Source organism: Camelus bactrianus, chromosome 9 (assembly GCF_048773025.1).
Source record: "Camelus bactrianus isolate YW-2024 breed Bactrian camel chromosome 9, ASM4877302v1, whole genome shotgun sequence".
Classification (NCBI taxonomy): Eukaryota; Metazoa; Chordata; class Mammalia; order Artiodactyla; family Camelidae; genus Camelus; species Camelus bactrianus.
Window position 1 is genome coordinate 14046046 of NC_133547.1, and position 13965 is coordinate 14060010.

General features: G+C 34.3%; 1 protein-coding gene across 1 annotated transcript in view; it reads right to left on the reverse strand.

The window, feature by feature from the left end:
- Positions 1-13965, reverse strand: part of LOC105072622 (uncharacterized) — a 166551-nt gene that overhangs the window by 36871 nt on the left and 115715 nt on the right. Inside the window, 1 exon segment of the mRNA XM_074371187.1 lies at positions 3497-4699. Within this exon segment, the coding sequence (XP_074227288.1) occupies positions 3497-4699 (1203 nt within the window).

The following is a 13965-nucleotide window of genomic DNA, read 5'->3' on the forward strand; positions in this document are numbered from 1 at the left end:
ACTTGCTCTATTATGCAGTATCAAAATACAGTAAGGCTAATGTTAATGCTATCATTTAATATGGTATTAGTATAGGAATATAAAAATAGATTAGTGAAACAAGAGAACACAGAATAGATCTTGGTACAAATGAGAACATAAGGCAGTTTTAGTTGAAGGAGGAAAAGATCATCTGGTTAAAGGATTACATAGCAAAGTTTCAGTTGAATAGGAAAAGTATGGGATCAGTAACGTTTCCCACTAACCCATGTCTGGAAAGATGACCTTAGATTTGCCTTTCTACCAGTTTCCCAGAAGAAAATACCACTGTAAATCCCTCAGATGCCATGGTGGATTACTGTAAAATGTCCTGGATGAGGATGTTAACATTTCCCAGGCTGAGGTGAACCCCACCATTTGTAACCTCTTCTCCCCTGTGCAGTGCTAAGGCACTGGAAGCTGTGTTGCTTAGGCAGTTGAAGGACTGTCTGATGAATATGCTGTGAAGATGCTGTCTTGTCAGGAAAAGCTAATAATAAACCTAATGTTGGTTTAAAACTTACTGTTCTGTCTGTCTTTTTGATTGCCAATTCAAATCTGTGATGGCTTATGGTGGACATGCAGTTGTCAGAGCTGTGTGACTGGCTGCTAAACTAACAGCTGGATTATTTTAACAAATTGTCCTTGTACAACTAGAAACCCATCTAGAAGAAAATAACAACCTTCATATATGACATTAAATGCTAAATTCTAGGTGGAATTAAATATTTACATATTATAAAAAGAAACAGTAAATAACTTGCAAGAAAACCTAAGAAGTAACATACATAATCTAGAGATTAAAATATCTTTATAACCAACCCATAAACTTTGTAATGTTTAATATGTGAACAGGTCTTCAAAACTGACAAAAAAGAAATTGTAGGAAAATAGGCCAACAATATGAAAATTTACAAAGAAGCAAATCTAGGAGCAGGCAAGGTTATACTCATCAGACAAACATGAATTTAGCATAGTATCACCTAGTGCCGGGCTAGAGGAAACTTGTCTTTTGGAAAATTACTGATAGCATCTATTAAAATGTTAAAGTAGCACATATCCTAATTGCTTATCTTACTCTATCTGACCATGATAATCATTCTTGTTTCTGGGCCTTAGCCCTGGCCATCTATAAGCACCAAAATGTAATCCTCTTAGTTTGGTTTGCATTAGAGTTGGTAATTGCTCTGGTGACATCAAAGCTACACCAGCACAGGAGCATAACACTTAATATGAGAGAATGCTTACTGAGAAATGGAAGAAAAGAAAGGATATTTAAATTCACATAGATATACAAGTATGTTATTTGGATACATAACCTCAGAAAATCAACCCCTGGCATTTTTAATCTTATCTCAAGACCAACCTTCAGAAATGCCAGTGACAAGCAGTGCAGTTGTATCAGCATAGCATTTCTTTGAGTTTAAAAGAAGTTGATATATTTGAAAATAGCCTAAGGTTTAAGTGTGACATAGTCATTTTTAATCACTTATTCAAAAGAGCACTAACTGCTTTCTATATGTCAAGTAATTGAGGAAAGGAATTAAATAAAAATCCTCAAAAAGATTTGCTTTAATAAAAGAATTCTGTCTAGGTCTGAGATCTCCCCTTTCAGAGCTATTTTCCCAAAGAAAATAAACAAACAAGAGATGAGGTGATTATGTCTGAGAGATTAGGAAAAAAAAAAAAAGAGTCTCAGATTAAAACTGAAGCTGAAATGCAAGAGTTTTACTCAGTGGCATATTAAAAAATGTTAGAGTACCATGGTTTCCTCATTATGAAAATGTCAAATTTCTAATGCCAATACTAGTTATGTGGACTGTTGAGATTTCTGATAAATGTTACAGTAAAAACTAATTCTCTCTAATAGGTCTGGTCATGTATTATTAAATATGATCCCTTAAATGTATATGATCCAATCATCTTGCAAAATCATGCTGTAAGTTCTCAGTAGCGACCACACAGAGATTAGTGATATGACATTTGAGAGTAAGTTTAAATAACTGAAATTGTTAAGTTACCATCTTAATTTTAAAAATTATTTCATATAGTAAAGATACGATTTTAGAAATATCTGCTGTAAAATATTAGCATCTATTTGGGAGTGTTGGTCCATTATAACATGTACTCTGTATAGTTTCCCTACCCGTTTCCCTATCTTTTAAAATTTTCCAAAGTTTAAAAGAAATAGCATAAACAACAGAATAAGCACATATATTATTACAACCCAGAATTAACTAACATTTTGCTATATTTACTTAGAATCTTTCTTTCTTTTTAATGAGATAGGTATTTAGATATAAAACTGAAGTAGCATTTAACTACCATGCTTGGCCCCATTTCCCTTCTATTGCCTTTCTCTCTAGAGACAACCACTTTAGGGAATCAAGTGTGAATCCTTCTGATCTGTTCTTCATAGTTTTACATAAAAATGTTCATCCATAACCAATGCTTTAATAGTAGTGTTGGTTAGTGTTAATTCAAATTCACACATGTATGATTATAATATATTCATCACTTCTTTTTTTCACTCTATGTGATTTTTCAGATCTTTCTGTTAATACATATAAATTTGATTTGTTATACTTAACTGCCAGAGAACGTTCTATATCACATTTTATTCATCCATTTCACAAGTGACAGACATCTCTTTCCAATTTTTTGCTAATATAATTCATGCTGCAATGAACATAAAGGTACATGATTCCCTGTGTACATGTATCAGTTACTTGGGTATATGTATATATACTCAAGAGCAGGAATCTGGAATCTATTTTTAGAGATTCTTTTCTACCCCAAGGTTTGAAAAAAATTCTCCTATAAAATTCTTATGTTACTAAGTTTTGCTTTTTGCACTCTAGTCTTAAATGCTTTCGGATGTCATAATAAATACTTTAATGTATCACAATAGCAAAGACCTAATATTTTTCCAATGAAGAGTCAATTGCCCTGAGACCATTTTTTGAATCATCCATGATTTTCCTGCCCATTTGTGATTACCACCTCTATAAATTGCCAATTCCCCATACAAACATGCATGTTTCTGAAAACAATATTCTATCACAATCTTTGTTTTCTACAACTGCATCAAGAGCAAATAGTTTTGATGATTGTACATGTAGCAAAACATAACAAAAAGATGATAATTCTGTCTCTTAATTTCACATCATTATACCTCTCATATCTTTTTCTGAATGCATCAGGTAGGCCTTCCAGAACCATGGTGATTAGTGTCCAGAACTGGGTCCTTCCTCATTTTAATGAGAATGCTCCTAAAACTACAGCATGAACAGTGTTGGTTCTGAGGGTTCTGGGAGTGTAGAATTTCAAGATACTATGATAGTTATTAAATTCTCAATATTTTAAGTTTGAGTTGTTGCTGATGGATTTTCCACATTCACATCACTTTACTGTAAAATAATTTTTCTGATATACTGCTTAGTATGAATTCTGTTGAAGGTTTTCCTAAATTCAAGGCATTCATAGAGTTTTAATGAGTATGAATTCTCTGGTGTCTAATATGATGTGACTTCTGGCTAAAAGCTTTCCCACATTCATTACACTGATAAGGTTTTTCTCCAGTATGGATTCTCATATGCAGAGCAAGAGTTGAGAACTGAGAGAAAGCTTTCCCACATTCATTACAACCATAGGGCTTCTCACCTGTATGGCTTCTCATATGCACCGTAAGAGATGAACTTTGACAGAAAGCTTTCCCACATATTTTACATTCATAAGGCTTATCACCTGTATGAATTCTCACATGTACAATAAGTGATGTGATTCTAGAGAAGGCTTTTCCACATTTATTACATTCATAGGGTTTTTCTCCTGTATGAATGTTGTGATGTTTAATGAGGTACTGCTTCTGCCTAAAGATTGTTCCACATTCATTACATTTATAGGGTTTCTCTCCAATATGAATTTTCTCATGCTCAGTAAGGTTTGATTTGCCACTGAAGGCTTTCCCACATTCCTTACATATATAGGGTTTCTCTCCTGTATGACTTCTCTGGTGTCTGATGAGGCTTGACTTCTGAATGAAAGCTTTTCCACACCCTTTACATTCATAAGGTTTCTCTCCAGTATGTATTCTTTGATGGATAATGAGGTTTTCCTTCTGGCTAAAGGCTTTTCCACACTCATTACATTTAAAGGGTTTCTTTCCACTATGGATATTCTGATGTTTAACGAGGTATTGCTTCTGGCTGAATGCTCTTCCACATTGATTACATTCAAATGGTTTCTCTCCTGTATGAATGTTCTCATGCTCAGCAAGATATGACTTGCCACTGAAGGCTTTGCCACACTCCTTACATGCATAGGGTTTGTTTCCAATATGATTTCTCTGGTGCTTAATGAGGCTTGGTGTCTGAATAGAAGCTTTCCCACATTCATAAGTTTTCTCTCCAGTATGATGTTTTTGATGAGAAAGCAAGTTTCGCTTCTGGCTGAAGGCTCTTCCACACTTATTACATTTATATGGTTTCTTTCCTGTATGACTTCTCAAATGCAGAGTAAGGGATGAGATTCGAGAGAATACTTTACCACATTCAGGACATTGCTGTGATTTCTCTCCAGTATGTATTTTCTTATGCTCTATGAGATTCTGCTTCAGGCTAAATGTTTTTCGACATTCATTACACTCATAAGGTTTCTCTCCAGTATGAATTTGATCAGGCTGAAGGAGATCCGATTCAGGCTGAAGGCTTTCCAACATTCTTACCATGCACAGATATTTTCTCCAACTAGAATTCCTTAGTATCTCTTCACACGTGACATGGATGAAAGCTTCTCCACATTCAGTAAATTCATATAGTTTCTCTCCAATAATAATTCTGTATCTAATGAAGTTGAATTTATGATGGAAAACTTTTCACACAGGTAGTCCTGAGAACAGATGATTAAATTGGGATGAAACACAGCATCCTTATTATATTCTCAATGGTTCTTTCTTAGGTAGCTTCTTTCATATTTAAGTGTAAATTATGTTCCAAACTCTTTTGAACTGAATCCTGTACATAGAGGAGTAGTCTTAAAGAATCAGTGTCTGTGCTCAGAGTAAATACTTTCCTCCTACTTAGGTTTTCAGAGTTTTTCCTTAGCTGTATATTCCTGGAGAAGGATGAGACTTAACTCGCATGTCTTTCCTGTTGTGCCTTTATTTATTTAGAAAATTCCCAGGCCTTTTCTAAAAGGGAGTACAAAAAAATTATCATTGAAAACAGTAACTGTAAAATATTTAATCCCTGGTATGCAATAAACATACAATAAAGTAGCTATCATCATCATCAATATCAGTAATGTGTGTGAATTTTTCCACTATTTTTTAACAAAATTTCAGAAGTATGCAATTTTTAAAATAGACTGTTTCAAACCTAACCTACCAGTATGAAAAAGAGAGCTCAAATACAAACAGCATTCCTGGGTGCATATAGCTTAAACTGCTTTTAAAGGAAACTACATACTTTATAAATCAGTGAAGTAAGAGGAATCATAAAGAACAGGTGACAAACAGGATGAAAGGACAAAAACATAAAATTTGGAAAGCCTAGGATGAAGGGATAAAAAAAAAAAAAGAATAGAAATATCATTAAAGGGATGTGTGGTTAAATAAGACACTTATTTCTGTATCTTCCTAAACTCTATTAACATGTCAGTAAGGGGATGAAGGTCATTACTCATAAAAACTAAGAGGTTGAGGAGACAACGGTGGATGAAAGTATTAAGAAACTTTGAAAGGAAAGCAAATAAAGGACTATAAATTAACAGCAGAACTGAGTGGCTTAAATAAAACGCTAGCAGAAGAGGATGCCATTTAGAAGCGTGGTAATTCATCACACAGCTGTCAACAAAAAGGCTCTATAACTGGAGAGACTGGGTGAGAGTGGAAGGTGGGGCTTATAAAATGACTATAAAAGGAGGAGCTGTCCCACCAAACTCTCCTAACTGGAAGGAATAGGAATTTATTATCAAGACAAAGTACAACTGAGAGACTCTAAATGTAGTGATGGCAAGGGAAGCAGATGAGACTACCATACTAAAAGAAGGGGATGAGTAAAAATTGATACATAGAATCGGGTCCCAACTGCTTTCTACTGCTAGACTCCAGGAACGCTAGAAGTTGCCAGGTGTCAGATAATGAAAGCATTCTTTTCTGAAAAAAGGAGATGATCATGCGAATTTATAGATACTGACATTTGGAGTCTAGATATCTGACTGAATGCTGCACAGTGAAGCCCACCATTTTACAAGCCCCACCCATGCACAAGGAGATTACAATAATCTTTCTGGTACCTCAATGTATTAACATAGAGTTACAGATCACAAAGATTTGACAAAAGCCCTAATGTGAAAGATAGATCAAAACAAAGAGGAAACAACAAGGCAGGGAACAGAAGAACACACACATACAATACCATAGTTAGTATCACAGAAAGCTAAGAGGTTAATATAGCAATGAAATAGTAACAAGATTCTATAAATAAGTGGTTTGGGAAGTAAACAGTATGATGTTGATCTTAAAAATTCAATAGATTGGGGGAAAATTCCAGAAATCCAGGGTTCAAGAGAAAATATGAAGAACCAGAGAAAGGAGTTCCACAGAAAATATGAAGAAAAAATGAATGCAGGAAATGTTCTGAACCCCGTATTTCATACTTAGCATGTTGATAAGGATTTAAATGGATTACATTTAAAACAGGTAAAATAGCTGTATAAGATGCGAGAATAAATACCCATAGACACTGTCAAATGAGTTGAAAGTGGTTGTCTATGTGGAGTTGGAACTGTGGGTTAAGGATGGAGCAAGCAAAGCTATAATCCTATTTGACTTTTAAAAGCTCACATTTGTTATACCTACAGAGATGTCCTTGAAGACTTGTAAAATAATGCTAGACATTGCTCTTTTTATTTACTTACAGTTGAGTTTCACATGGGATAAATGGTGAATTACACATCTATTTAATGGGAACAAAAATAAAATATGCCAGAAAATAATCATCTTTGCTTCTAAATCTGATTTGCTGTGGCATTTTGATTACTGATACTATAATTTCTGGATACAGAAACCATCAATATCATCAATTTTGGTTTTCATTTATTTTTCTTCTTTTATTTTGTCTGATATACTGGCACTCAAGCTCTTTTCTTGTAAAGAGCCCTTTTCTTGGCCTCTCTCTAAATCCCTTCTTTCATGATTTTTCCATCCACTCACTGGAAACCTTCAGATTGTTCTGATCTATCCCTCTCAAAACTTTTTCTTCATTTTCTTATAAATCATTGCAAGAACTGACTAGTAATATGCTGTTACTCATATCAGTGCTACAATTTCCATAATTAAAAAAAATACCTCAACCCTTACTGTGTGCCATAAGCAAAAAAGGCACTGAAAACGAATCATAGACCTCAACATAAGCATTAAAGTTATTAATATAAAAGAAAAATGATAAAGTAGACTTCATCAAAATTAAAAAGTAATGTCCTTCAAAAAACACAGTTTCTTAACAAAAAGTTTCTTAAGCAAAAAGTAAAGCCACAGAGTGGGAGAAACTGATAAAGGGCTTGCATCCAAAATATATGGAACTGCTTAAACTCAACAATAAAAAGATAAACAATTTAGTTTTTTAAATGGGCAAAAGGCTGGAATAGACATTTAACAAAGTAAAACATATGAATGGCCAATAAGCACATTAAGATAAGTTCACCTTAACTAGTAATTCGGCAAATGCATATTAAACCCTTAATAAGATACACTGTACACCCATAAAATGGCTCAAGTTAAAAGGACTCTGGCAATCCAAGTGTGAGAGTGTGAAGCAACTGTAACTCTCATACATTGTTGGTGGGAATGAAAAACGGTACAGCTACTTTGGAAAACAACTGAGACTATTTTATAGAGTTAAATATACATATATTATTTTACCCAGCAATCCCACTCCCAGGCATTCATTCAAAAAAAAAGAAAAAAAGAAAAAATATGTTCGCAGGAAGACTAGTATGTGAATGTTTATAATAGCATTATTCATAATAGCCAAAAATGAAAATAAAACAAATGTCTATTAACTGATGAATAGAATATGTCCTATGGACATAACACTAATCAGCAATGAAAAGGAATTAAATATTAAAAATCTACAATATGACAACCTCAAAACACAAAACTAAGTCCAAGAAATTAAATGCAAAAGATTATGCACTGTGTGACTACATTTATATGACATTTAGAAAAGGCAAAGCTCTATTGACATAAAGCAGATTAGTGGTCACCAGGGATGGGGGAGGGGTGTAGTTCAACTGCAAAATGGCACAAAGAACTGCCCATGGAACTGTTCAATACGTTGATTTTGGTGTTGGTTATATGGCTATAAACTGCTCAAATTTATCAAATAATATATACTTACAGGGGATGACTTATTTTATGTAAATTATACCTCAATAAAGATGAAAAAGTACATCTTTAGAATGTGACAATGAATGTACGTATGTTCATGTATAAATGAAAAATTGTGCTCTAAACTGGAATTTGACACAACATTGTAAAATGACTATAACTCAATAAAAAAAAAGTACATCTATCCACACTGAAGCTCCACAACAATCACAAATTATTTAATAATCATCTTATCTGTGCTGAAGACTTCAAACAAGAAGGATAAAAAACTGGCCTTTCTCTCAATGAGCTTCAATGTATGTCTTAGACATCAAAGTGAAAAACATGAATATAAGAGAGTATACACTTAAGATCCAAGCTGCTCTGAAAGCTACAATATGGGATGGAAATACAGAGATTAGAGATTGCCCTAGAAGTGACAGAGATCGTTTAATAAAGATAAAGCTCAAGGTTCAATGATGGATAGGACTTTGATAGATGGATCACTGCACAAAGGCAAAGATGCAAAGAATTTCATATACAGAAAGTAGGGGTAAGGGTGTAACAGTTACTGTTTAAAGCTGGAATAATACATGGTCACCAACTGTGTGGTGAAGAGGAAGACTGACAATATAAAATATATATCACCCATAGTGGGGAGTAAATAGATATTGCCTAAAGAAGTTAAGGAAGAAGATGAAGAAAATTACAAATATAAAGGCAACCAAGAGAAATTAAAAAATACAAACTTCCCAAATTTTCAGAAAAAAAAATATTCAAAACAAATCAAAGATCTTACTGTAAAAGATACAAAAGATGAGGCAGAACTTAAACAGTATATAATATTAAATAAGAGAACCATTATCAACCATATTGTTCCTGTCAATAAATATAACTAGAGCTGGGGAGGGTAGAGCTCAGTGGTAGAGCATGTGCTTAGCATGCACGAGGTCCTGGGTTCAAACCTCAGTACCGCCATTAAAATAAATAAATAAATAAATAAACCTAATTACCCCCTCCAAATCAAACAAACAAAAAATAAATAAAATATTTTAAAAAATAAATGCAATTTGAATAAAAATAACTATTAAAAGAACTATGATAGGCTCATACAGAAAATTCTCAGGCCTCAACCCAGATCTCCTGAATCAGAAAACCTGCGGGTAGGGCCCGGCAGTCTGTGTTTAACAAGCCCTATAGGTGACTTCGATGTATGCTAAAGTTTAACAACTGGTATAACAAAACCCACCTAAACTATATATATATATATATACAAGATAGGCATCTAAAACAATATATAAGAAATGCTGAAAATAAAGAATAAAGATAAAACAAAGAAGATAATCTTGAATATATAAACTACAGAAATATAAGATGCAAAACCAGATTAGCAAGGGAGAAGACTACCTCTCTCAACCTAGGAGATCAAATCCATGAACTATGAGAATGTATAAAAAATGGGGACATGAAATAAAAACATACACTAATTTATAATGTAGAGCTAACCAGTTTCTTCTCTATCTTGTAAATAGGTAGAAACCACCTTTAAAATGCTCAGAGAACATTCTCAAAATTAGCCCACAGAATAGGTATAAAACCTCAAATATTCCACAAAGTATAAAAGGATAGACAAAATACTTTGACTAAAAAAAGAAGTCATAAATTAGAGAAATAAAAATCTTTCACATGTAAATTTCAAAAGCTACCGGCTGGAACAAACTCTTTGGTCAAAGAGGAAATTAAAATAAGTTGCATAATATTCAGAATAATTATTCAGAACACAATGTATATCACAGCCCATAGAATATATTTGAAAAAAATACTTGGAGAAGTTTGAGCACAAATGTTTTACATTATTCTAAGAAGAAGCAATAATAAACACTCAAAATAAGGAATTACAATAAGGGAAAGTGAGCAAAAGACAAACAAAAATTATTAAAGATAAAAAAGTAATTATTACAAACAGAAAAAGAGAAGTAATAATAGATTCACGAGTTGATTCTTAGGGAAAAACTAAAAAGGAATAAAAGCAAAATTACAAAAATAACAAATGATTATTTAAAAATAACTGTAGATGGAAAATAAGGATTGTACAGACTATTTTGCTCAACCCTATGCAAATAAATTTGAAACCTAGTAAATATAACCTATGAAAACTGAGACCAGAAAAGACAGAAAACGTAAACAGAAAAGCATAGAAAAAAAGAGACAATTGTTCAGACATTTCATCACCATAAAGTCCAAGGCACATGTGGCTTAAGATTTAGAGTTTACTAAACTTTTAACAAATTACAGTAATACTATTTATTACAAATTTTCCAATTCTTAAATTCATTGAATTTGCAAAGGTATGATGCAAAATAAATCAGGATTAAGTTCTTATTCCTAATAAGCCAAAAGAAAACAAAGAAATTACATATTATTGGCAATAAAAGTCCCCTGTATTTTTATAGGAATTATATCAACATTTTTCACACATATTTACCAGAATTGAATTTTTTATACTGTAAAATGACAGACAATCCTGAACTGAACTAGGTAATATTATCTGAATACCAGGCAAAGTGGTCCTTTCAGCAGCATTTATCCTGTGGTTTAAAAAGTATTTTCAAAACACAAATCAAAATGCTCTAATGCTAAGCAAACCAGTTTTATGCTATAATACCTGAACTGAGCAGTTGCAACAGAGATCCTATGGCTTAAAAAGCCTAAAACACTCACTATCTGGCCCTTTATGGAAAAAATTTACTGACCCCTGCTACCCGAGAGTGGAGATTCCTCCCTCCTTTATCTGGCTGGACCAGGATGCACTGTTGCTCCAGCTTCAAGTACAACTAAATGATAAACCTGGAAGAAATCTGGATCTTAAACTACTGCAAAGACCAAAGCTATCAGGGACATCCTGACTACTCACCTGTAACCAAGAAATCAATTCCTACATTCCTCAAACCAGCACATTTTAGGGTTTATTATAGTCACTTAGCTCTACCATGACTGATAGCACTTTTTAGTCCCATCTCATTGCTTTACATATCATGGATGGGCAGATGCCTACTCAACTCAGGCACATGAAAGTTGTCTCAGACTGTAAGAGAATGGAGAAGATGAATGAAATTTTTACAAAAACTTTTTACAACACAGAGCATAGTTTGCCAACCTCTGCTCTTAACAGGTCACCATTTATACAGAATACGTTAAGAGTTTGCTTAATATTTGAGCATCTTGATATATATTGCAACTCTTCTCTACATAGCAACCACGGTAATCTTGTCAAGAGTCAAATCATGTCACTGCTCTGCTTAAAAGTAAACATTTAGAAGCATACGGTGTTAATAGTGGCTGCTTCCAGGGAGCAGAAATGGAGAACTCAGGGCCAGGAATGAGGAGACATAGCTATTATTTTAATTTCTATCAAGTGTATGTATTAGATTTTAAAAATAGTAGTACTATATCTCTTTAAAAGTAAGAGAGAGGTGAACTAGTAGGAAGTCAGCACCAATTGCCAAGCCTGCATTACTGTTTAAAAGCAGGAGGTGGAGAAAAGTTGTACTATGATAGTTGGAGGTAAGAAGATAAGAAGAAATAAGAATAAGGGGGGTAAGATTCACCTCTGAGATATATAACAATGGAAGGAGGGAGAAATGATAGTTAAATTTTAAAGAAAAGAATCTATGTGCTAGTTTTCAAACAATTACAGATCTAGAATCCTTGGCAAAAAGGACTGAGTGAGTAAGGAAGGGAGTCTAGGCATACAGAGAGAAGTGAAAAATGGAGCATGTTAGTGAGAAGAGGCACGAAATTTAGACTGTGAAAGTCAGAAAATTGAGACTGCAAATGAGGTAGAGAGGCTGGCATCCAGAAGAGACGTTAGAGGGGCAACCAGTCTTCCAGAACCTGAGAAAAGAAGAGCTTCAATCCAGGAAGAGTCTTTTGAAACATTATTTGGGGATCTAAAGAATCCTCAGCAATTGTCACTCCAAAAGACAAGGGCTACGGGGTAGGGTATAGCTCAAGTGGTAGAGTGCATGCTTAGCATGTATGAGGTCCTGGGTTCAATCCTTGGTACCTCCTCTAAGAATAAATAAGTAAATAAATCTAATTACCTACCCCCACCAAAAACAAAAACAGAAACAAAACAAGGGCTGATAAGACCATCTCCTCAAAAAAAATTTTCAGGTGCTGCAAACTCACTGAATGACTGTAATGAGCCTTTATCCCATTCATACCTGCTGGGTTCTGTCTCACTCCCCTGGAGAACACCTCCTTTACATTCCTTCCTCAAACATCCATTGCTCTTCTTGTTTGAACTGATGAATTTAAAACTCGAAATACTGACATACGATTCGGATGTGATTGTTGAGGGTCAAAGCAGCATCCCAGAATTTAGACTGGGTCCTTAGGATCCTCAAAGGTTTTGAAGGATAAAGAAAGTGTAGCTCCTGGGGATGCACAGGGAAGCTGGCCTGTGAACAAGAACAAAGTAATGATGACCCCTTGGCTTAGAAGCTGGAGTACAAACATACATGTGAGCACATAGGAAAAAAGTATTTATAATTTGCATCTCAGGCCAAACCCATTATGCTATTTATAGGCTCCACATATTTCAAAAAATGGGAAACAGAAGGTACCTTATTTTCAGAATTTAGGTTATACAGACAACTACATGACTGAGTTGCGAGAGTTCTCTAGACTCACAACCTGTACAGGTACCTTTGAGCAGGTGTCACTTGTGGCCTTGCTCCTGATTGAACAGTCACAGTTCTGAATACCATTTTACCCCACAGCAATACTTTTCTCATAAATGTGAAGTCACCAAACTTGAGTGATATGGATAAAATGTAAAGGAAGTTGTTCTGGTAATGATTCATGGATCAGAGTTCTTAAAATTTTTAGAAGCCTAATATTTGTCCTATGTTATGTTACTCTAGGAGAAATTAAATATTCTAAGTGTCCCATAATTATACGGTCATTCAATCATTAGTTCAGTAAATTTATATATTTATCACTTATTATGTGTACTGAAGAGACCATGGTCTCCAATTTGTAATGGGGTGTGACAGATAAAAGGGTAAAACTTTCTCAGAAGCTCCTCCCTTATCTAACATAGGAGGCTTCGAATCCGGGTGGACAGTGCTATGAATTCATGAAAACAGGTTAATACAAAAGGGGGAAAGGATGGAGGCAAACTGCAGGATTAAAGACATTTTGGACATAAAGAGTTTGAAGTTCCTATGCAACCTCCAGATGGAGCTGTCCATTAGGCAGTTGGAGACACAGATGAAGAACTCAGTACAAGCCTCAAACAGAAATGGACATTTGTTACTCTTCTATCACCTGAAGTCACAGCAATGGAATTCTGTTGCTCATACTGTTCTTAGAGGTGAAAAAAGATGATCAAAATCAGAAACTCAGGAACACTAATATTTAAGGGACAAACAGAAACATAAGTCACAGATGGAGGTTTTTTGGGGGAAGTTGTTCCTTGGTTTTGACTGAAGTATGTAAGTGAGGGTAGGATCATTGAAGGCAAGGGAACATTCAAGAATGAGGCAGTGATAAACAGCTGAAAAGGAATG